This window comes from Nannobrachium achirus (assembly GCF_963921795.1).
Source record: "Nannobrachium achirus genome assembly, chromosome: 8".
In the NCBI taxonomy this organism is placed as follows: Eukaryota; Metazoa; Chordata; class Actinopteri; order Myctophiformes; family Myctophidae; genus Nannobrachium; species Nannobrachium achirus.
In genome coordinates, this window is record NC_137817.1 from 63,920,967 (window position 1) to 63,947,546 (window position 26,580).

At 41.6% G+C, this 26,580-nt stretch overlaps 1 protein-coding gene across 1 annotated transcript; it reads right to left on the reverse strand.

The window, feature by feature from the left end:
- Positions 1-465: 465 nt before the first annotated feature.
- On the reverse strand, positions 466-25,280 carry LOC308289763 (NACHT, LRR and PYD domains-containing protein 12-like). The gene is made up of 12 exons (XM_080731514.1): positions 25,219-25,280; positions 22,566-22,664; positions 21,354-21,467; positions 19,846-19,968; positions 15,516-15,620; positions 11,628-11,764; positions 9,401-11,270; positions 8,288-8,467; positions 7,204-7,383; positions 6,750-6,899; positions 5,688-5,746; positions 466-1,465 (listed from the first exon to the last, which is right to left on the reverse strand). Exons 2-12 carry the CDS (start codon positions 22,643-22,645, stop codon positions 930-932), a joined length of 3,534 nt encoding a protein of 1,177 aa, XP_080587640.1. The 5' UTR covers positions 22,646-22,664; positions 25,219-25,280; the 3' UTR covers positions 466-929.
- Positions 25,281-26,580: the final 1,300 nt, after the last annotated feature.

Sequence of the window (26,580 nt, forward strand, 5' to 3'; positions counted from 1 at the left end):
GGTAATAATAATAATAAAATAATAATAATAATAATAATAATAATAATAAAGCTTTCTAAGCATGGTGCTGTTCACAGTACATCAGATAGTCTGTACCTCAGAGCACCTTGACAAACTCACCCAAACTCCATAGAAATAAATACAAGGACACTTACTGTACATCATCAATATACATTTATTTACTGTTGTTATTGTTTCAGAAATGCTAACAGAGCATTGGGAATATAATATAATATAATATAGTATAGTATAGTATAGTATAGTATAGTATAATATAATATAATATAATATATGTACAGTCAACTTTAGACAACATTATTACAAAACTATCAACCACTTCAGCCCTATGTACATTTCAGACATTTGAAAATAACTGATCTACAAGCTCACAGTGTGTCTCGATGCGACACATTGTGAGCTTGTAGATCAGCTATTTTCAAAAGATTTTTTAAACATTTTGTTAATTTGAAAACTTGTGAAACAGGACATTCTGTATAATGAGTACTTTAACATTTTCATACTTTAAGTGGGCTACATTTTCATGCCAATATTTTGGTACTTTTACTCAAGTACATTTATAATTGCAGACTTTAACTTGTAACAGAGTATTTCTACATTGTAGTATTGATACTTTTACTCAAGTAAAAAAGTGATTAGTTTTCCACCACTCTATTTTCACAATGTGTGGTATGATTAATATATAGAGATGAAGTGGTTTTTATTGAATGTTTTTACAGATAGAATCAGAATCATCCCAGGTTTACAGGTGTAAAACAGAGGGTGAAATTAGTTTTTGTTCAACAATAAGCTCCATTTAAACACAACCCTGAGTGTACTGAATACATAGAAACATAAACTATATACATAAATATATACAGTACAGAACCCTGACTGTACCTTATACTGTACATATAAACACATCAGCGACATTATCTGTCCTCACAAAGACACACTGAGGAGGAGTCAGTAAGCGTAAACCCAAGGTAGAGTGGTTCAGTGAATGTGGACTGGAAGGTATAAAGGTGTCTCAGTGAGTCAGAGGACACGTCATAGAAGGACAGAGTCCCAGCAGCATGGTCTACATACACTGCTACTCTGTTGGAGTGAGAGCAATCAACAGGGAGGTGAGTCTGCCTACTATTGTGATAGACACTGTAAGAGCCATCCCAACAGACCAGACTCCAGGACAGATCATTCCCTCCAAGCAGAGTACCCTCTCCTCTCCTGCTGATTCCTCTGTAAGACACTCCTATCCCAACCCATCCACTCGTCTCTACCTCCCAGTAACAGCGTCCAGTCAGACCCTCTGTACACAGAACCTGATCACACTTATCATCAAATCTGTTAGGATGATCAGGGTATGACTGAAGCTCCGCCCCCTTTGGCAGAGTCACCTTCCTGTTGTTCTCAGAGAGACAGAGTTTTCTGTTCGCTGTGTTTGGATCCAGTGTGAGACGATGGGAGTCTAGAGAGACAGAGAGAGACAGAGAGAGAGAGAGAGAGAAAGAGAGAGAGAAACACGTACGTACGCACAAACGCACACACGCACGCGCACACACACACACACACACAGTGAGATAGACACAGGCAGAGAGACAGGCGCAGAGAGAGACAGACAGACAGACAGTAACTAGAAATATTCAAATGTTTTACGTATTAAGTAAAAGTAGTAAAATACCACAATGCCTGTATTCAACATGTAATTACAAGTCATGGAATCAAAATATACTCAACAAAATAGCAGATCTCCAAGCTCACAACATACCAAGATGCAACGCGTTGTGAGCTTGCAAATCTGATATTTGTTTGCCAAATTAAAGGCTTTAAGTGGTCCTGTGTGTTTTGTAGGTCTATTAATAAAGTAACTATCAACTGACGCTGTCAAATAATTGTAGTTGAGTAAAAAGTACAATATGTTCTCAGAAATGTTGTAGAGAAGAAGTAATGGAAATACTCAAGTAAAGTAAAAGTACCTCAAAATTGTACTTAGACAGTACTTGAATACAGTACCTAGACTATGATAGGAGTGGACAGATGGGGGGGGGGGGGGGGTGTCCTTGTCTTTAAATATTTTCGAAACGCCCCGATTTCACGACAAGAACAAGCGGAATACGACCTGGCAACGTAAGGAGAGCCAATAGAAAAGAGTTTACCCATGAGTTTACCCTGCACGCCTCGCCTTACTGCCTTTGTGTACTATTTTGTCCCCAAACTGTAAGAGGTCCCCTGCATGACATCAAACCAGCAGTCACATCGTCATGAATGGAATTATGTTGGGATATTAATTTAACCCAATATCGGTGATGTGCACAGTGTGCTTTGAGTTCTTACACTAAAATAAATCAAGCATGTGTTCCCCAATCCCCACAGCGCAGGTTTGGAACTTTGGGTTTTATCATCAGGAAGCGTGTAATCTCCATAGGCTCCTATTCATTGCTGCTGCAAAGAAACGGCTTTATCTTGGAATCTACTTTCAAAAACACTTTCATCGCCGAGAACCGCTTTATTTCAATACTACACTGCTTGTCATTGTAACTTGGAAATAAAATCGGCGCACATGTCCATGATGTACGCTTTTATAAAATATTTCCACAGGGATTATTGTCTCCACCAGCCGAAGGCATGGGGGAGAGTATGTTTTCGTCTCCGTCCGTCCGTGCGTCCGTCCCTCCGTGTGTGTATCCTCCAGTTTGTTACCACCTGATCTCAGTCGCCGTTGGCCCGGTCGCTCCCAAAATGAGCACACACACTCCCTGGATGCCAATTCAGACCCACATTTTTCAAATGGGCCTGTTCTAGCGCCACCATGAGGCTGATGTTTGCAAAACACATTTCTGCACACTACTCTTACAGATTTTGTCCAAAAAGAATACAAATCGGTAGGCAGTATCTCGACAGTCATGTCTGTTGGATTTTGCATATTCCATCCTGATTGGCTAAGATTGGCTTCCAAAGTTTGTAGGTTTGAGCCGTTTTGAACAAAATGCCTCAAATCACAAACACAAAGTGCAATTATCATGAAATCGCACACACATTCCCACTAGAGCATCGCAGCGGAAGTGGATTCCTGGGGTCACTTAATATTCCCCATTCATTTTCGCCATAGACTTTTACAAAAGCATTTATAACAATTATGTTAAGCCTCGAACCAAGCCATCCAGGATGGAGGTGAATCATGACCATATAACCTTTTTTTCTATGAAAAGAATATTTTGAAAATCGCTAAACAAAGGGTAGTTATTAAATGTAGTATATCAAATAATGTAATATTAAAATATGTTTTCACATAGGATCAAAGGTTGTATGATCATGATTCACCTCCATCCTGGATGGCTTGGTTCGAGGCTTAACATAATTGTTATAAATATTTTTGTAAAAGTCTATGGCGAAAATGAATGGGGAATATTAAGTGACCCCAGGCATCCACTTCCGCTGCGATGCTCTCTAGGCCGAGGAGGAGATACCACTTCAATTTTTTTTAAATCAGCCTCATGGTGGCGCTATAACAGGCCGATTTGTGGTTTTACCTATAACTCCACCGATCAGTGTCAAACCTTGTAAGCGCACTCCCTAGAGGCCAATGAAAAACCTTTGCCCTGCATTTTTCATATCTGCCTTTTATAGCGCCACCAGGAGGCCGACTTATGTAAAACACAATTTTTCCTATTATTCCTTGAGATTCTATCCAAAAATCATGCAAATCAGTACACAGTATCTCGATAGTCATGTGATCAAGTCCGATCCGTCTGATATTTCATATTCCATCCTGATTGGCTAATATTGGCTTCCAAAGTTTACAGAATTGCTCAGTTTTTGAACAAAATGCCTCAAATCATCAACGCAGCTTGCGATTAGCGTGACATTTGCCACACATATTCCCACTAGGTCAAGGAACGGTGCTACCTTTTTCACATTGGCCTGTTATAGCGCCACCAGCAGGTAGACTGGTGGCGCTATACATTTTTGGAACACAATGCCTCATATCATCCATGCAGCGTCCGCAGCGCCGGAGGAGACAGAAACGCCGCTGTAGGCAAGCACCGTCGGAGCCGCCCCCCGCGAATCAACCCCCCCCCCCCCCCCCCCCGCGAATCGGCCCGCATCGCCGGTGGGTTTTCTAATCGAAACGTTAACATGGGACATTTAACATAGGGCGCTTCACAAAGTAAAGTGTCCATAACCAATAGGTTTGCTAAGTGTTGTAATCATTAACAAAAACGAATAGCCTATTAACCAACTCCTCAAATGAAATAAGAAAAGTCCAATCTCTCTCCATTAAACACACAAAGGTTAAGTCAGCACTCAGCACAGCCGCGTTGTGCATATAACCACACAAGCACATGACACACAAACTGTGTGCAGTCAGCAGCAGTCACCAAGTTGATCAACCACAGCAGCAAATAAAACAAATAATAATGGGCAGCTGCCAGCCAGGCTTACCTTTCAGAAATGAACACGACAGGCATTACTGTAAAATGAGCCTCTGAAAATCCTCTTGTATAATCATCCTTGCGGGTTGCGGCGGCTGCACTTGGTTTTGGGCAGAGCAGTATAATCATTCTAGGGCTCTGGTTTTGGGTAAATTAATTCCTCTAACTGTGTGCCCTTCTCTGGTCCTGCCTGGTAGTGTATTCTCTCCAGCGCTGCTGTCATTGTCAACAGTTTCTTGAGCAGAACATGACGGTGGACACCGTGGATTCACAGCCTGATTATCTGTATAGTTAGTCTTTTTGACATGTTTGCTATTTATATTCATTCGCTATTACTACCTGTCAGTGCTTCTTCCTGTTTACTTCAGTTCAGACTTGGCGGGTGGGTGTGTGTTTACCAGGGCAGGGCTGCTGCTTGGCCATTACGTGGGCGCCTCTCCCTCCCCCGAGGCGGCTTCAGATGCAGTGATTGGCACATTTATTAGCTGCACGCAGGTTGGCCAACACTGCCGCTGCCCGTTTTTCTTTTTTTTTTGTCTTTCTTCCCTCGCTCGTCCCTCGCTCGCCCTCGCTCGTCCCTCGCTCGCCCTCTCTCTCTCTCTCTCTCTCTCTCTCTCTCTCTCTCTCTCTCTCTCTTTTTTTTCCCCCGACGCATTTTCGCCGCCTTTATAAAGTGCCGCTCTAGGCAGCTGCCTAGTTCGCCTCTATATACGCGCCGGCCCTGAGCGTCCGACTGCCATGAAAGGTCTAAGATTGGCGAATAACACATGCCACCCTTTTTACATTGGCCTATTATAACACCACCAGGACGCCTGGCCTGGTGGAGACCTGTGCTCGGAAGAGCACTGCTTCTAGTTTATTACTGTGTTAGATATACATTTTGGAGTGGATACATGTGTCAGATAGTTAGACAATGCTGCTCCGCATGTCTACAATGGAACAAAGTGGTGTAAGATGAATCCTACACCACCTCAGAACTTTACGTGAGATCTGATCCTACCCTACGCCAACGTCAAAGTCACCATGCGATGATAAATGCCCGACAATTTGCCTAAAATGGCGAACGCCAAAAATATGATGTGCACTACGTTGATAAATGAAGGCCAGTGTGTTTTGGGGACATTAACAGAATGTGTGGCAGAAGGAGAGTTTTTTTACATGGGGGTTGAACATTGCAGAAGACAGACAGACAGACAGACAGACAGACAGACAGACAGACAGACAGACAGACAGACAGACAGACAGACAGATACTCACATCTTCTAAGGAGTTGAGGATCAGGATTAGAATTCCAGAGTTCTCCTCCATGTTTCACTCTGTAGGAAGTAGAACAACAATGCATCAATGTGTGACTGTCTAACACAACGTCTCCACTACCTGACACTACAGTGTTTCTGCTAGCATTATCTTGGACAGACAAACTCACTGTCAGAGGAGTGGACTTGAGACTCTACTTGGACTCCAGTTTTGACTTCAGAGTCGCTTGATCAAATAAAAAACTTGACTCACCAATGACTCATGACTTGACTTGACTTGAGACCACAAGTCACTTAACACCTCCCAACAAGCCAAATGTTTAAAAGGTGTCCCACCAAACATGAATTCAGTTCATATGCTGAGCACAAGCAGACCACACACACAGTGCCTAGGGCAGCACGTTCCTGAAGGGGCATCAAAATGCCAAGCCAATCACCATAGGCTGATAATCTTAAATAAGTAGATGAGTTATTTTAATTTATTAGTAAATACATTTCTTACATTTAATACATTTCTGTACAAAAGAAATGTATGGACATTGAATGAATGATGGTGTGGGTGCGTACATATGTATGTCATATCTGTAAAAATGCAGGAACTTGAAAAATATGTGTTTTGATTTCAAAAGGTGAATTTTGACGGAGTTGATCATTTAGACTAGATTAAGTCTGTGCAGCAAGCGCACGCGCGCGCACACACACACACACACACACACACACACACACACACACACACACACACACACACACACACACACACACACACACACACACACATTTCTTTGTTTTTTTTGCTTCTGTGAGTGAACGTGAACGAACAGGTGAGGTGATGACTTTATAAATTTGGGGTTTATGAAATCAAGTCCCGCAAATTTCACCTGGTTAATTTAATGCAACAGATTCTATACATAAACATGAATCTTCAGCAGGTGTATGACTGTATAAATGGGGTGGGAGGAGGGGATTGTTGGGGCAGACTAGCACAATAGACATTATGCCATTGGAACATGAAACAAGGGAATCACTGCACTAACCAACATGGACACAGTCCAAGTCTACTCACTCCAGAGACTCCAGTCCAGAGAAGTTCTTCAGTCCAGACACTGGCAACACGTTGAAGTTCAAGTCTAATTCTCTCAAATGAGAAGGATTACATCTGAGAGCTGAGGCCAGAACTTCACAGCTCCTCTCTGACAACCAGCAGTTCGTCAGTCTAAATGAGAAATAAAACACACAATGTTTGATTGTCTGCTATAAAATACATTATTCCTGGATAGAGAACTGCTTACAGCCACCTATTAAAGGACCTGGTCTGGATGGAAATGTGGGTTAACGTGTCAAAGGCTGAACATTAATTATCTCAATTATAACATGTACATACTGTAGTTACTGTACCTACTCATGTGTGTTACTATGATATCAATAACCTTATTCATAATCTTCAAATAAACAAAGTATTCATATTACAATCACATGATAAATCACTGATGGAAATAATGATTGTAAATTAATCTCACCGTAGAGTCTCCAGTCTACAATGAGGACTTTTCAGTGCAGCACAGAGTAGATCCAGTAGATCCAGGTTCAGGTGGTTGTAACTTAAGTCCAGGTGTCTCAGATGGGATGGATTAGAACTGAGAGCTGAAGACACAACTTCCATGTGTTCCTTCTTGAGGGAACGACCAAAGCCAACAAGTCTGTAATTACAGATTAAATGTAAAATCAGAGATGATCAATCAGAACAAGTTCACTGTCAATCAGACAGACAGACAGACGCACGCACGCACGCACGCACGCACGCACGCACACACACACACACACACACACTGTTGTGCTGAGGCAGCCTACACTCTGCTGTGCTGAGGCAGCCTACACCCAGAGACCCAGCTCCTACTACAAACAAAGGAGCTGGCTAAGTTTGCTACCTGGAGGATCTAACTACTGTCATGCCACCGAAAAAAACCACTGAGAATCCTGAGGATGCTGTCTCCATGACTCAGGTGCGTGAGCTGCTTGAGCAGCAAAAGGACTTCTATAAATTAATTCTCTCAAATGAGAAGGATTACATCTGAGAGCTGAGGCCAGAACTTCACAGCTCCTCTCTGACAACCAGCAGTTCGTCAGTCTAAATGAGAAATAAAACACACAATGTTTGATTGTCTGCTATAAAATACATTATTCCTGGATAGAGAACCTGCTTACAGCCACCTATTAAAGGACCTGGTCTGGATGGAAATGTGGGTTAACGTGTCCAAGGCTGAACATTAAAAAAAAAAAAAATGGAAGAGGGTTAGACAGACAGACAGACAGACAGACAGACAGACAGACAGACAGACAGACTTTACTGGTCTGGTCTGAATGGAAAAGTGTCAAAGGTTCAACATTACAAAAAAATAAAAAACATAATGGAAGAAATAATGGAAGAGGGTTTTTGTGAAATTATCTCAATTATAACATGTACATACTGTAGTTACTGTACCTACTCATGTGTGTTACTATGATATCAATAACCTTATTCATAATCTTCAAATAAACAAAGTATTCATATTACAATCACATGATAAATCACTGATGGAAATAATGATTGTAAATTAATCTCACTGTAGAGTCTCCAGTCTACAATGAGGACTTTTCAGTGCAGCACAGAGTATATCCAGTAGATCCCGGTTCAGGTGGTTGTAACTTAAGTCCAGGTGTCTCAGATGGGATGGATTAGAACTGAGAGCTGAAGACACAACTTCCATGTCTTCCTTCTCAAGGTCCGGGCCAAAGCCAACAATTCTGTAATGACAGATTAAATGTAAAATCAGAGATGATCAATCAGAACAAGTTCACTGTCAATCAGACAGACAGACGCACGCACGCACGCACGCACGCACGCACGCACGCACGCACGCACGCACGCACACACACACACACACACACACACACACACACACACACACACACACACACACACACACACACACACACACACACACGTACGTGCATGATTGTGTTGACTAAAACTGACAAAAAACTTGTGTTGACTACTTTTCACTGTCAAAAACTAAATAAGAACTACATGAAGACTGATGAGTAAAAGACTAAATAATTATATTGACAATTTTGTCAACAAATACAAGCTAGACTAAAATGTTAGGGAGGGACTATAGTGGAGAAGAGATCCAGTAGAACTAAAATACTAAAAGTCATTTCATGTTTGGTTGCACTGAAACTAAATGACATGACGTCATGAAAATAGCAGCACAACATGTGAGCTTGTAAATCTGCTATTTTCATTACAACACCATCAAGGCACCAACAATACATTTTAGTTGACTAAATCAACTGTAGATTTAGTTGAATAAATAAGATATTGTGTGTGTGTGTGTGTGTGTGTGTGTGTGTGTGTGTGTGTGTGTGTGTGTGTGTGTGTGTGTGTGTGTGTGTGTGTGTGTGTGTGTGTGGGGGTGTGTGTGTGTGTGTGTGTGTGTGTGTGTGTGTGTGTGTGTGTGTGTGTGTGTGTGTGTGTGTGTGTTAATTTGATAACTATTATTGTCTCTTGTTATGGTTCTGTGAATTGATAGATGTTTTATATGATGTTTGTGTACTTTGTGATGTGTCTGGGTCAGATATGTGACCAAAATGAACCATCATGTCTAGTTATAGTGTAGTGGTGTGAAGGTACATTGATTCTGTTCTACTACGTTTTCTATTCACATGACTACTAACCGAGCCTTTCTGCTGTTCCTCACAGCAGGGATCAGTCTCCGTCGCCCCTCGTCTGATGTGTTGTATTTGTCCAGGTCCAACTCCTCCAGAACATCCTCTGACATCTGCAGCATGAAGGCCAGAGCTGAACACTGGGATGGAGACAGTCTTGTCTTTGATCTGTCCCCTGACTTCAGGTACTGTTGGATCTCCTGAAGTACTGAGTGGTCGTTCATCTCCATCAAACAGTGGAAGATGTTGATCATTCTCTCAGGAGAGTGATTTTCAGTGGTCATCTCCTTCAGGTTGTTGATGACTCTCTGGATGGTCTCTGGACTCTTCTGTGTTTGACTCAGTAGGCCTCCTAACAGACTCTGGTTGGACTCCAGTAAGAGGCCATGAAGGAAGCGGACAAAGAGGTCCAGGTGGCCATTTTGACTCTGCTGGGATTTTACCATGACTCTCTTCAGGAAATCTTCCAGGGTCATTTCCTCTCCTCCTCCTCCTCCTCCTCCTCCTCCTCCTCCTCCTCCTTCTTCTTCTTCTTCCTCTCCTCCTCCTCCTCCTCTCAGGAATGCCTTCAGAACCTTCATGTTCTTCTGTGTGAAACAGTGGAACAGGTAGACTGCAGCCATAAACTCCTGGATGCTCAGATGAACAAAGCTGTAGACCTTTCTCTCAGATTGAACAGTCTCTTCTTTGAAGATCTCTGTGCACACTCCTGAGTACAGCGAGGCTTCTTTCACATCAAGGCCACACTCTTCCAGGTCTTCTTGGTAGAACATGACACTGCCTTTCTCCAGATGTTCAAACGCCAGCCTGCCCAGCTTCAGAAGAACCTCCCTGTCCTTCTCCATGAGCTGCTGTTGATTCACATCATGACTTTCTTCATACTTCTCCCACTTCCTCTTTGTCTGGACCGACAGGAAGTGGCTGTACATCGCAGTCTGGGTCTTGGGCAGCTGTTTTTTCTCGTCTGTCTTCAACATGTCCTCCAGAACGGTAGCGGTGATGGAACAGAAGACTGGGATGTGACACATGATGTGGAGGCTCCTTGATGTCTTCATGTGTGAGATGATTTTGCTGGCCAGCTTCTCATCACTGAATCTCTTCTTGAAGAACTGCTCCTTCTGGAGGTCCGTGAAGCCTCGTACTTCTGTCACCAGGTCAACACGATCAGCAGGGATCTGATTGGCTGCTGCAGGTCTGGTAGTTATCCAGAGGAGGGCGTTAGGGAGCAGATTCCCCTCGATGAGGTTTGTCAACAGCAAATCCACTGATGATGTCACTGTGACATCAGAAACAATGGCATTCTTCTGGAAGACACGAGAACCAATGCGAATGTTCTCGAATTTCAACGGAAACCGGCTTTCATCCAGACCATCAAAGATGAGGCCAACCTTCCAGACAGCGAGCTGCTCTGCTGTGACCTTCTTTAATTCTGGGTGGAAATGATGGATCAGTGAGAGAAGACTGTGCTTCTCATTTCTGACCAAGTTCAGCTCCCGGAATGAGAAGGGAACCAGGAGAATGACATCTTGATTTTCCAAACCCCTTGCCCAGTCCAGAGTGAACTTATGCACAGAGAATGTTTTTCCAATGCCAGCAATGCCCTTGGTCAGAACTCTTCTGATGGGTTTGTCTCTGCCAAGGAGGAGGGACTTAAAGATGTCAGAGCATTTGATTGGTTGGTCATGGAGGATCTTCTTCTTTGAAGCTCTCTCAAGCTGCCAGACCTCATGTTGGGTATTAACCCCTTCACTCTCGCCCACTGAGATGTGGAGCTCTGTGAAGATGCTGCTGAGGGAGGGCACTTCAGTGACGTATGTCACACGATCAAGACGGTTCAAACCGACCTTATAATCCTTTAAATCCTCCTGTGGACTGACACCTGCTATGAGAAGACAATGAAGACATTTTAAACATTCAGTTGAATGTATAACTTTACATCCACACAGCTGTGTATGCACATTATTAATTTAACCACTTAAACCCCAGCTTCCGTATTCTGGGGAAAACTTTTACAGAAAATAGCTACAAGCTGATATGTAAGCTTGTAGATCTGCTATTTTCGGAGAAGATATCAGATCACTGGTTTTCATACAGAGTTGATAAGATGTTTAGCATCATTATTTAAACATGGATACTGATGACACATTGTGGACATTTAGTCTGACAATGTCTCCTGTCATTTCAAACATTTCAGTTATTAACTGTGTTCATTAATGTACATTGTGTCTGGTCTTACTGTGTCCACTGCTGGTGTAGAAACAGTCTGGCCTCGCGAGACTACTGCTGGTGTGACTGGGTGTCTTCAGTCCAGCTGTGGTTCTGGATCTCTTGGACGCCTGCTCTGTCACAACACAACCACTCCTCTCCCTCTCTCTGTTGAGACATTAAGACATTACAATACTGTATAATAGTATTTAATATGTAAATATAATATAATACGACATATAACATAATGTATTTGTTCACTCTGCATTGTGTTGATGTACAATAATAATCTCCACTATGTCATGGAACTATTGTATATTCATAACTCTTTCATTCATAAATTACAAAGATATAATTTGTGCATTTGTCAATTGTTTTGACAGGTTAAGCCATATCCATTGTTGTCCTTACTGACAGGTGAGCCATCTATTTGACAAAACCCCTGTCATCTGTAAAAGGACTGCATTGCGACCTCTGTCGCAGTTTACCATGGGAAATGTCACAGCTTGTTTTTACAGTCTATTGGTTGGTTCCCTTGACACATCACTGTGACATCACAGGTGATATCACAGGTGACATCACCTATGTAAAAGTCTATATATGGATATTCCCCAGAATCCCTTTTATGCCCATATCAAACTTTATTTTTATTTTGATTTATGAAGATCCCTGATGTCATCGATATATATCACTGGCCAGATGGCCAAGGCATGGCCCATATCTGTGTGGCTGGTTCAGATAGGGATCTCCATGTATGGGCATAAAAGATATTGTATGTTGTGATGTCATTGAACCACTCTAACAGAATCCATTTTATGCCCATATATGGAGATCCCTGATGTCATCAATATTAAGCCCATATCCAGTGTTGTACCCGAACGTGTTCAATGAACGATCGTTCACGAACGCGTTCATATTTTGGGCGAACGTGAACTGAACGTTCTTTGTTTCCGCTTGATGAACGCTATTGTCGAACACGTTCATTCTGACGTCCATGAACGGCGCTCGTCGGCTCGCTCGCTCGTTCGGTCCGCGGTATTCTGTCCTCGCGTCTTTCTTTTCATTCACATTTCACATTATGCTCCAAAAACACCCAGCTGCAGACTTGAAGACCTCGCGAAAGTTGATATGTGAGCAGATTGAGCGCCTCGGTGCTGTCTGCCTGGGTGCTTCTCTTCCTCGTTACGTCTCGCAAAGCAAGTAAAGCCTGACTACTTCGCCGTATGATGTGTGTTGCATGCCGAAAATAGCTGATCTGCAAGCTCACAACGCGTCGCATCCACAAGACAACGTGAGTTTGTAGATCAGCTATTTTAACCAACGCTTAAACATGCAGATGGGCGCGACGTTTAGAAACCTCTGACTTCACAATAAGCCCCTTTTCGACTGCAGCTTTAGCACCACACCACACTACACTACACCACACCACACCACACCGCATCACATAAAAAATATATGCAGTACATTTTCCATTACACAAAAGTAGCCCTATTGGTAAGAAACAAATTGACCCTTAACTTATAGCACAATAGAATCTATTATCATGTATTACAACTATATCCTGGTGGTCTAAATGAAAAGTCAGTGAGTGGCCAGTCATTATGAGGGTGCAGGAAGACTGGGCACTAGTGGTGGGCACCTAAATATTGTGGGCACTTCAATGTTAAGTTGGATTAAATAGGGTAATTGCTGTGTGTGGTTCTATTTGGGCTGGGTCAATAATGTTGACAACAGCAGTTTGCAGCAATGTAAAAAAAAAACATTTGAATAGCCAAAAGTATACAAATATTATGGTTAAAAAAATAACTAAAAAGAACTTAGTATAGTTCATTTTGGGGAACCATGAACTTTAGTTCAAAATGTAGAATTATGAACTAGGAAATGAACCAGTTCATTTTAGAAGTTTTGAACTTGAACTTTTGAAAGTGAACTTTCCCAACACTGCCCATATCTAACAGGACTTCATATGGGAATGCCCATATATGGAGGAAGACAGCCCATATCTGTGCGGCTGGTGCAGACAGGGATCTAAAAGGGATGTACTATATTCACGATATTCCTGGCCCCGCCCCCGGCTTCCTGTTCATATCCTGAAAGAAAATAAAAAACATCATTTGGTTTCCTGTGTCCTTGCATTAAAGTGTCAGTAGAGGCGCTCTGGGCTCTTGGCTCTGAATGAACCGGTGTTGCCATGTCTGCTTATAATAAGCAATTGGTGTCGTTGTTTATTGGGCTTACTTTCTAATATTTTTTAAACCAGTGGTTCCCAAATCTTTTCATATCAAGGACCCCAGATTAACAGATTTGTCCACAGTCGCAGACCCCCATCTGAAAATATGTGGTGCCAGGGACCGCCACACAGATTTGTGTTGTTAAAATGTTTCAAAAATATTCAAATTATTTTCGTTTTTTCTTTCCTCTATATTTTTTAAATAGCAAATATACAAGCTCACAATGTGTCACAATGTGACACATTGTGAGCTTGCTGATCTGCTATTTTCAAATGTAAATGTAAAGTAGTAAAACTGAACCTAGTTAATTCTATTGGGCTTATTATTCATAGACCTGGCCGCTTGTCTCTGGCAATATCTGGCAACAGACAATTCCCTGTCACTTCCTTGGGATCTCTTGTTCTTCGACTTGGGAGGAAGTGAAAAGATGTTTAAAAATGCTCCAGCGCCCTCTGTAAAAGGAAAATGGCAGCCTCCATAGAATGGCCAGGAATATCGTGAATACAGTACATGGATCTCCATATATGGGTAACTGGTCCGATATACATCACTGGCCAGATGGCCAAGAATTTGTAGAATTGACATGCGACCTCGCCCTAAAGGGCATGTCACCCTGAGGTATCTTACTAGTGTATATTGTTGTGACAGTTTGACAACTGTCACTTTTGCCCAGTACCTGTTTATCAAGGGTGCACACTTGATGGGCAGGAAACATGGACAAACAACAAGCTGCAAGATTTCATTCAACAACGTTCAACCAACAAACCACAAACATTTCCACATTTCCCACCATGGCTCTCCTGTGGATCCCAAAAGAGTCAGGGTGGGGTTCCAGTCATTAAATAGGTGCCGGAGGCACACCTGGGCCCACTGAGTGGCCAACTTGGGCCAAGCCATTATGTCTGTGGACGGGGGAATCTGTGACCACAGTACATGGACATTTAAATTGTTATTTGTCAATGAGGGACATTGTACAATGTGTAGAAGACATGGAATGTCTACATTTTCAACTAGGTTCGTTATGATGCATTTTGTATTGTTTATATTGTTCAAGAACACACACACAAACGTATAGTTATGTTCAACACCTTGATGATTTGGTCCCTCTAGTGGGAGGGGCCATGGGGCTATAAAGGGGTGAGCTAGCCTTTTCTCTGACAAGTCTGTACTGGGGTGCTGTGAGTGAGGTGCTCAGGAGCTGCTGTCATAAGGTGATTAGTTTTGCTAATTAATATTTGTTTAAGTTAAACCATGGTTAAAATGTATTATTTATAATAGGCCTATTGTTTGTTTTGCTAATATTTGAGTTTGAGTGCTTTTTGCTTTATTTAGTTGAGCAGTTAAGTGTTATTATTTTGAGTATTGGGATATTTAAGTATTTCATTATTTTGATTTATATATATGACTAGTATTTTGAGTTATGACTATTTTGAGTTTGATTCTTGAATATTTGAGTTATTGAGTTATTGATTTTGAATATTTCTTTATTTTTTTTCTATGTCAATATGCAGAGCTGGGTCTCCATGTAATTGTCACCTTTTCACCTTTGGGAAATAAAACCTGTTAAAACTTGCCAAATCTGTGTGCTTGCCATCTTATGTGAATGCCTGGGTCATAAAGCACCCGTACCCACGGCAGGGGCATTACAATTGTATAGTGTTATATATTGTATAGGAGGATTGACATACTGTGTGTGTGGAGGTCCAGGTTCACTGAAGTCGGGAGGATAATCTTTAGAGCGGTCACTCTTCATAGACACACAGCTGGGTGTTGGAGACTCTGCTCTGTGACTTCTGGAATCATAAAAATGTTTATACATTTATCATGTGAATGAAAAAGTAATTTTATTTGTATGTAGTATGAGAGAGTAGATCTGTTTTGGGCTCTTCAATGTTCAAAAAACAGGAAAAACTACACAAAATAGCAATACAAAGAGTAAAAGAAAGAAAAAGTAGTTTGTTGTATAGACAGATATTCCAAAGTTGGTTGCATAGATATTAGTCCTTGGCTTGCTGTATACATTTAGATATTCAATAGTTTGATACATTGATCAAAAGGTTCTTAAAGTGGGGTTCAGGGCCCCCAGGGGTCCTTGAGGGGATTCCAGGGGGTCCCAAGCAAAAGTGTTTCATATATAGTCAGGATCAGTTGAACTACATTAAACCTGTAGACATCAATTATTTGATAATAGCAGATAAACAAGCTCACATGTTGCAATGCGAACCATTATGAGCTTGTAGATCTGCTTTTTTGCTTGAATAAAATTGAAGTTTTGAAACATTTTAACAACATATCTTGTATGGAGGTCACTGCCACAACATATTCTCAGAAGGTGGTCTGCAGACAAAAGCATTCATTTGGGGGTCCCTGACATGAACATAATTGTGACCGCTCGTGGTGTTTTGAGACACAACGGGGCCATGGTCATTTTTCTACTTTTTACGAAACTACACTACAATGTAAGCTTTCATATGATGTAACATTAATTGAAATTGGATAATATTTGAAGAAGATACGGTCATTTGAATCTTGTTGATCCAGAAACAGCAAAGGAGAGAAAATGCCCTTCAAAGGTTTCTCATTTTAACACCTTTTCCAGGCCCCAGACAATGGGAGGGACATAGTAGTTAACCCCACCTCTAACCACTCCCCCACTAGCTGTCAACTGTCAGTCAATACTTGAAATTTCACAAGACAGGCCTTCAAGCCAGTAGATCAAATAATACTCATGAATGGTATAAAGTAATTAAGTAAATGTACTTAAGAAATCTACTTAAGTATAATTTTGAGGTTAGGTATTTGTTCTTGAGTATTTCCAGCTTCCAATACTTAGACTCTACTACACTGTGAGCTTGTAGATCTGCTATTTTCAAATTAGTATTTTCTACTTTTTGAAAACAATTTGAAATGAAAGATGGTTACTTCATGATGTATTAATAGGCTACTAGTACTATTTGTACTTTAAATACATTTTGATGGAAATACTTTTATACTTTTACTCAAGTAAATTCTGAATAACAGACTTTTACTAGTAACAAATATTTCTGCATTATAGTATTGATACTTTTACTTGAGTAAAGATCTGAGTACTTTCCCACCACTACTCTCTTATTTCTTTGCCCAAAAATGCGCCTCTCTCTCTCTCTCTCTCTCTCTCTCTCTCTCTCTCTCTCTCTCTCTCTCTCTCTCTCTCTCTCTCTCTCTCTCTCTCTCCAAAGTGATGCTCACTTTACCAGTCGCTCTAATTCACCCGTCATCTCTCTCTCACGGGGAAGTTCGAGTAGCAACGCAACATGTTTTGTAACATGATGGAGACGGAGGGAGGGACAGAGTTACAGCGCGTGGCCGTATGAAATGCATGCAATAATAAGAATAAAGTTAATCTGGCGTTGATTTTAAACCAATTGAACCCCGGATCCTTTGAGCTAAACCCACCGAGCCATGACAAAGAAAGGGGGAGGGGGAGAGAAAGAGAAAGAAATGTTCATCGCAAGCGACTCCTCTACAACTCAGTGAAGCTGGACTTTAACTTCGCCGTACGACATGTTGCATTCTGAAACTAGTTGATCTATACAACACGTCGCATTCGCGACGCGTTGTGAGCTTGTAGATCAGCTCTTTTCACCACGCTAAAACTTGCAGGAGGACTCGGAGATAGAGTCACCGCCGCTGTGATTTAGGCAAAGCGTCCTGTTGTATTCCTGGTACATTCACAGCATTGTAACCCACCACTGATTCTCCCCTGTGTCACCGTTTTATTTTGCGTCGGGGAGTGCTGTAATAAGCGCATCGCCTGATTTTCGCCTCCATTTACTGGCTGTCCTGTACGTTAAAAGCTTTAAGCAAGCGTGCTGATACAAAGTGAGTTGCAAACTAGCCATTATAAGAAGATACATTGATACTGTTGTGTTTACTGTTTAGAAACACGTGTGCTTATGGGCGGTGCTCGCCCAGTGGGGAGAACCACCGGAGAACAATAGGCGAGGCCAATCGCAAGCACTCTATGTAAATATGCGGAGAAATGTTCCACCCCCAAATAACTACGGAAAATGTCTTAAAACAGAGCCATGTTTAAGACTATAAAACGATGACTGTATGAATGTAAAACGCCCATCTCTTGTTATTAAAACCTTCATCAACATGCAAACTGTTTTATTATGCCTAGAAACGAAAAAGACAACAAAATAAAATCGAATGCATTTAGTGCTATTGTAGAAATCCATTACCGCCGAGTTGTGTCTCAAAACACCATGAGGGGACACAATTGAGATCCACTGACAGAGATGTCATAGTTTGTTACATAGATAAATACACACAGAAATGACATAATTTGTTGCATAATAATGTATTCCAGATAGACAGAATCAGAATCACAAACGGAACACAACGTAATCGTAACGATTGATTATGAACATATTTCAGCTTCTGTGCTTCTGTGTCAGCTTCTCTGACATCACTGTGATGTCAGGGGAACCAAATCCCTTTTGTGTCCATATATGGAGATCCCTGATGTCATCAATATCTAGCCCATATCTGTGAATATCTATGGGTACCAGGGGTCTTCATATATGGGTAACTGGTCCGATATACATCACTGGCCAGATGGCCAAGACATGGCGTGACCTCGCCCTTTAGGTCGCTTTTCACCCTTAGGACACTGATTGGACACTGGTCTGTCACAGAATTATTCACGATTCTTATTTGCTCTGTAAATTGTGACAAGTTAACACATCGGGTGCCCACGAGGTGTCTACACGCCAATCTCTTTGATGTCTCTGGAGGCCCACGACGCGTTTGACGCGTTTTACAATAATCTATACTGTACTGTAGTTACTGTACATTGCTACCGCAATGAAGGCTCTACCACGGTGATCAAACGCCAACAATATGGGAAAAACACTACATTTCCCAAAATGCAGCGCGGTACACGTGACCAGGATGTGTAGTCTCCCTGCAGCCAATCACAAGCTTCTGTTCCTATCCTGCACTGCACTCTATCGTCCCCTCGCAGGCTCGCACGACCCGTATGTATCATGGATACTAGTATTTTCCCAGTAACGGAGTCTTGGCGGAGATACACGTAACATGGCGGATTCTTCTCCTAGTCTAGCTTTTTCAATCACCATGTTCAATGCGCGGTCCTTTCTACCTATCGTGACACAAACGCTGTGGCCCAGGTTTGATAAAAAGATGTCCTGACTGAAAGAAAACTTTATCGTAAAAATAAACAGGACATCCGTGGATTACATTTACTCGTATCATGGATACTATTTTCCCAGTGACACGGCGGAGGTAACGTAACATGGCGGATTCCTCTCCTGGTCTAGCTTTTTCAATCACCATGTTCAAAACGCGACCCTTTCTACCGCCCGTGACACACACGCTGTGGCCCAAGATTGGTAAAAAGCTGTCCTGACTGAAAGAAAAGATCATTGTGAAAATAAACTGGACATACTTGGATTACATTTACTCAACGTATTATGGATACTTTTTCCACGACGCGAAGGTACGGAAATGACGTGTTGCCATGGAGACGATGGGCCCCTGCGAGGGTAAACCCTGAATTAACGTGGGCATCCGATGTGTTAATACACTTCTATAACCTCATAGACTGTCTATGACACAGCATTTATATTCATCTACAACTGATGTCTGTCTATGACACAGCATTTATATTGATCTACAACTGATACTGTCTGTCTATGCCACATCATTTATATTGATCTACAACTGATACTGTCTGTCTATGCCACAGCATTTATATTGATCTACAACTGATACTGTCTGTCTATGCCACAGCATTTATATTGATCTACAACTGATACTGTCTTTCTATGCCACAGCATTTATATTGATCTACAACTGATACTGTCTGTCTATGCTACAGCATTTATATTGATCTACAACTGATACTGTATCTGCTCACTGACACAAAGACACAAACAATGTCTTGTATCTGAGATACAAGACATTGTTTGTGTCTTTCCAGTTGAAGTTCACAGAGATCAGTGATCTTACCTTGTGTGTGGAGGTCCAGGTTCATTACTGAAGTTGGGCACAAATCCTTTAGAGCGGTCACTCTTCATAGACACACAGCTGGGTGTTGGAGACTCTGATCTGTGGTCAACACTGCTGAAACTGCTGAAAGATATACCGTAATTATCATGTGGATGATTTTCTTAGTTTCTTTTTTTCTTTCCTTTTTTTATTATGCTATATAGAAGTATAAGGGATCTTGAACACTGAGTCCATAGTTTTTGTAAGCATTTTTTCATCAAATACAAATAATTGTAAACCTGCACAAATTATTACTGTAACATTTCACAGAACTAAAAAGTAAATGTAATCATAATTTACTTTTGTCTCTCCATTGTTTTGAGGGCCCTCAGTGAGTGAAATACCAGACTTGATCACAGATTGGAGGTGTAGCAACCTTTGATATGTACATTGTATTCTAAAGTTTAGAATGTGTGTAGCAACCTTTGATATGTACATCTTATTCTAAAGTTTAGAATGAAGGTTCACAAACCTTTTACCCTGTGACCCAAAAGAGAAATTAAACATTTGCCTGGGACCAAAACTAGTGAAAACAGCAGATCTACAAGCTCACAACGTATTGCTTCGCGTTGCATTGTGATCTTGTAGATCGGCTATTTTCACTACTCCTTAATGATCATTTTCTAACATTTATGACATTTCTTATTTGTATTTGTTTCAAAACGTACTAAAATGTGGAGGGGAAAATGTTTTGAAATAAACAGTACCAGTGGAGTGTTCTAAACTACTGTGTGACTGATGCCAAATCAGAGGCCTAATTTCAGAAAGAATGAAGGCCCATTTCCCATCTTATCTTCATATATCACAGCTATTTTCTGCAAAGTGATTTGGTGTAGAGAGGAAGATATGTGTGGACCAAGTACAGAGCCCTGGGGAACCCCAGTTAACTAAGGCCATGGCTACACAGAGCTGGATATTTCTGAAGCTAGACATTTTTTTGTGCTGTTGGGGCTTGCAGCCACATGAAGCTGGATATTTTGGCCGCAAAGCTGGATATTTTTTAAACCGGATAAATAAGTGAAGACATTGACAAATATCTGATTCACTGGATCCGTGTAGACAGGGAACCCGGATATTTGAAGACTTTACTGTGTGTGTGCTTGTTAGACCTAGATATCTTTGTTGTGTGGACCTAGATATTTTTCTATGTGGATATCTGAAAAAACGGGATATATGAAATATCTAGCTCCGTGTGGACCTAGCTATTTTTCTATGTGGATATCTGAAAAACCAGGATATATGAAATATCCAGCTCCGTGTAGCCATGGCCTGAGTATATAGAGAAATATCACAGTGGAACATGCTGCCTTTCGGCCTGGTGGAGACAATTAGAGCAAGGAGAGTTTCAACTGATGATCAAGGAGCTTCAGAATTATTCTCATCATTTAATTCATTTATTTGACCAATTAATTTCAGTGACCAATCTTGCAAGCACACACTGTTTTATTGGCATTCCAAAGTGATCTTACCTTGTGTGTGGAGGTCCAGGTTCATTACTGAAGTTGGGCACATGTCCTTTAGAGTGGTCACTCTTCATAGACACACAGCTGGGTGTTGGAGACTCTGCTCTGTGGTCAACACTTCTGGAATTATACAAAATGCATCATGTGAGTTTGTTCAGTAAGGTTTCAAGTCCATTGCAGCAACCAGAAAAACTGAAAATAGCATTAAAACAAAAATAGAAATACACTTTCAAAAATAATTTGATTAAAGATAAAGTACAGCAAAACTGTTGCGTAGATCGATATATTCCATATACTGTAGCCCTGGCTATATTTGTGCACACACACAGGTTTGTTTCTCTTTTTTGGGGGGAAATTAGCTTAGCTTTTTGGGGTTAAGGCCATAACTCATTGAAGACATTAATATGTAAAGACGGGCGGGCTGGCGATCAACGAGCCACGCAAACCAGCGGCTCGAGGGGAGTAGCTGAAGTAGTTGAAGTTGATTGACACAGACACCTGTCAGTCATTCTGACCTTATGAATTATTACATTGCGATAATGTGCATTATCATGCATTACGTTTTTGTTTAGGGGCTTTAACTGTCTTGTTATAATACTCAAACACAGGATGTTTTCACTTGCCATCTACTGTTAGGAATGGCCTTACTATGCTCTAAAAGTGTGAAAATCATATTTTTGATTTCACTAGGTCTTTAATGTGTGCAAATGACCGGCCAGTAGGCGGGCTCTAGAACAGATCTGAGCACCGAGCAGTAAATTAGAAACAGTTTTCCAGCAAATCCACAACTTGTTCGCCTCGTCGCACAAGCGTAATTTGATAGGGTTTTTGGGTTTTAAAAACCCAAGGGCCCCCCCTAGTGGCAAAAATAAAATGTGTTTTTAATAGGCCTAAATAAAAAGATGCGCCCATATCTACATAAATTCATACCACTGTGGATTAATCAATGTAGTTTGCGCTTAAATCGCGCAAAGACAACAGACCCGGGCCCCTTTGATCAGGGCCCCCTTGATCTGAAAACCCATGGGGAATAAGGTCTAATTTCGCCACTGCCTGGTCGGCATTTGCGGGAGATTTATGGCCTCTCGGGGGTGTCCCGGAGCGGACGCAAAATCCCAGAAGACTCTCGGAACTACCGGGAAAGGTGGGATGTCTGTTATTGTGGTGTGTACTGTATATGGTAGTGTTCTAGTGTATTGTTCAGGAGGATTGTCATACGTTAAACATGGAGGTCCAGGTTCATCTTCTCTGTGATGTTTGTCTCTTCCCTCCTCCTCTCTCTCCACACTCTCACTCATCTTTGGGTCTTTATTTAACCTGTCAGGGTTACAGAGCATACAATAAACCCTCTTTAGGTCTTTATTTAACCTGTCAGGGTTACAGAGCATACAATAAACCATCTTTAGGTCTTTATTTAACCTGTCAGGGTTAAATAAAGACCATACAATAAACCATCTTTAGGTCTTTATTTAACCTGTCAGGGTTACAGACCATACAATAAACCATCTTTAGGTCTTTATTTAACCTGTCAGGGTTACAGAGCATACACTAAACCATCTTTAGGTCTTTATTTAACCTGTCAGGGTTAAATAAAGACCATACAATAAACCATCTTTAGGTCTTTATTTAACCTGTCAGAACATAGGAAATGATTAATAAATGAATGAATGAATGAATGTACAAACACACGCGCACACACGCACGCACGCACACACACACACACACACACACACACACACACACACACACACACACACACACACACACACACACACACACACACACACACACACACACACACACACGTTAAATGTTAACAGAATCTCTTTCCATCACAGATCTAAAATCAGGTTTTGCTTACATGATGAATCCTCCTAAGAATAATCACAGCATGGGGTGTGGTGGTGGAGGGGATTTGGTCATTATTTATTTAGTTTGTTTTTATCACATTGACACAGCAAACCAGGAGTCAGCCCAGCTCCTCATCATCCAGACATCAGTCATATCAAAACTCCACTACTGTAACTCTCTCCTTCCAGCATGTGCCCTTAAAGGAGTAGTTCACCCCAAAATAACATATTTTTCTATTGATTACTCATGCCATGGAGACTTGAGTTCAATAATATTTTTTTGTGTTTGTCGACAAAAAAATTATTATAGTAAATTTTCCCCCATTGATTCCGGATGGGGACCCAAATGCATTCGGGTCCCCATCCGGAATCAATGGGGGTACATTTATTGTAATGTAATTATTGCCTTAGGAATGCAACGAATACAACAAAAAAATATTATTAAACTCAAGTCTCTCAAGTATAATCAATAAAAAAAAAAAGTCATGTTGGGGGTGAACTACTCCTTTAAACCTCTCCAACGGATCCAAAATGACATGTCTGATAGCCTAGTGAAGTAAATGCATATCGCTTTCCTCCAAGATGGCTCCACGCACGCACACGCACGCACGCACGCACGCACACACACGCACACGCACACGCACACGCACACGCACACACACGCACGCACGCACGCACACACACACACACACACACAGCATCCTGTGCAAAATGGTTTTGACGTCATCACCAGAGAAAGAGAGAGAGGGAAACAGAGAGAGAACAAGGCACACAGCAGCAGCAGCAGCAGCTTCCTGTCAGACAGTTTCTGTGAAACGGCCTGATCTGCGGTAAGCACATGGCACAGTGTTTTTACGGGACAGTGTTTTTAGCAGGTGTTTCAGTCAGAGTGTATCAAAAAGGCAACTGGGTTAAGGCAGACCGAAGCTTGTGATTGGCTGCGCAGAGGTGACTAAAGTCTGGTGGACGGAGATGCACCTCAACTTAACCCTAACCTCAGTAAAACTAACACTGGTGAATGCTAACCTGGTGAATGCTAACCTGGTGAATGCTAACCTGGTGAATGCTAACCTGGTGAATGCTAAACTGGTGAATGCTAAACTTGTGAATGCTAACCTGCTGACACTGGTGAATGCTAACCTGGTGAATGTTAAACTGGTCGGAAGGTGTTTAACCCAGTTGCTTTTTTGATAAACTCGGACTGAAAGACCTGCAAAAAATACTCTCCCGTAAGCGCACACACACACACACACACACACACACACACACACACACACACACACACACACACACACACACACACACACACACACACACACACACACACACACAGTGACACACACACACACACACACACACACACACACATGCGCACCTGCATGCGTGTGTGTGTGTGTGTGTGTGTGTGTTTGCACTATATGTACTATACTTGTGAGGACATCAACATTTTAAGACAGTGATTTTTTTTTTCCTCTTTTACATTTTGGAAATTTTAAACATTCGTCTAAAAACAGCAGATCTACAAACTCACAACTTGTCACGCTGCATCTTGTGATGAGCTTATAGATCGCCTACCTTTCTGTGCATGACATTGGCTGAAAAGTATCGTAACATTTAACAGACTGAGTGGGGCCGGGAGACGGACCCCAGCCCCCCCCCCCCCCCCCCCCCCACTCAGAAGACAGGGTAAGCAACCCTGCACCAAGCGAGTTACGGCCAGATCTCTTGCAGGGTCGTTACAGTATAACATATACTCAACTATCAACCCTTAAACCTCTTAAAAAATAAATAAAAAATCAGCCGATCAATTATGCTTTGATGGCAGATTGATTGATTGTTATAACAACTACCTCTGATCAGTCAAGGCCTCAGCCCCTCCCTGTGATCTTTGATTAAAGTGCTTAATGTTTATAGAATAATAGATTAGGCTACATGTAGGCTATGTGTTGTATTTAATCTAATCTACATTCATGTATTATGATGTATAGAACAGATGGATTAGTATTATTAAACACACTTACCCTCCATTAAACTGTGTGTGTTGGTCCTTCTGCGTTGCTGTTCTTCTCAAAATGGAGCCTGTTTTCTAACTGTCAAACTTGTTGTTTCATATGAAGTGAGGAACTTGTATTATGACTCAGACTTCCTCCCACTGTAAGGAACAGTCCTGGTCCCATGATGCCCTCCAGTGGTCACTGTGTGCAACATGTTTAATGTTTGTTAGATGTGTTGCAGATGTGAGTGTGAGCCAGCATTGATTACTCTATTGTGATTGATAAACTAGAAGCTATGGGTGTTGACAGCACAGCAGTGAGATGGATGCACTCTTACTTGGTGGGGAGGGAACAGATGGTGGAAGTCAACGGAACCCCGGAAGCCTCTGACAGAATAGAAATGTAGGCTATGATATGCTTTTGTTTTAAACATGTTTGTATTTTAGTTTGTTTTAATGTAGCCTACAATGCTGTATCAATGTTTGCTTGCATATTATCTCTGGGCCAGCTGTGGGTCTGGCAGGCTAAAGGTGTCGTGAGGTCGCACCTACAGTGTATATTGGAAGGGGAGAGTGTTTTCTGCTGGTATTTCAGTCCCAGTGTATCGAAGGGTGCGTTCGGAAATGCGCACCGGGTGTATGCTCAGTGTAGTGAGTACCTAAACCCAACCCTAATCCTAACCCTAACCTCAGTAAAACTATGCCTAACCCTAACCATAACCCCTAACCTAACCCTAACCTCAGTAAAACTATGCCTAACCCTAACCATAACCCCTAACCCTAACCACACCCAGTGCGCATTTACGAACGCACCCTTTGATACACTCTGACTGAAACACCAGCAGAAAACACTCTCCCATATTGGTAGAGCGATGATCAATCAGGCCTTCTGGTGTGTGTGGACCTCTTCCTGTCCTTTGATGTTAAGCTTTGATCAGTGATTTCCTATTTCCTGTCATTGCTTGAGTCAGATGACAGCTGTCTATCAGGTGTCACTTTTAGGAGGGTCCATCTCTATGGACCAATACAGTATAAAGTCAATGTATTCATTAAGTTAGACACAGTAACCTGGCTGTCACACCGCGAGGTGGGACAGGTCCCAGCTCTCTGTACAGGCTTTTGCTATGCTGTTTGCCATTCTTGGATTATGCTGTTATTGCCTTCTAAAATAAACGCTTGGACATCTACACGTCATCGTTCTGGAATCATATTCTTATTAGATATAGGTAGGAGCTATAGTCAACTTTTTCTTGAAAAACAAAAAAAAAAAAAAATGTTTCGAAAATATTTTATAAAAAAATAAGCTTCATATATGTGTTTCTATTCAAAATGACCACAAAAAGCGTAAAATAATGATAAAATAATCATTTTGGCCATTGTCAGACCGACA

Bases quoted from the DNA above. Each gene is read 5' to 3' on its own strand.
- LOC308289763 (XM_080731514.1), bottom strand. From the start codon at position 22,645: ATGAGTGAGAGTGTGGAGAGAGAGGAGGAGGGAAGAGACAAACATCAC. The intron at 11,765-15,515 runs GTATGTCAATCC...ATGTCTCAACAG, and splicing joins CCTGGACCTCCACACACACA to AGAGAGGGAGAGGAGTGGTT. The intron at 1,466-5,687 runs GTGAGTATCTGT...CTGTCTCTCTAG, and splicing joins TCCTCAACTCCTTAGAAGAT to ACTCCCATCGTCTCACACTG.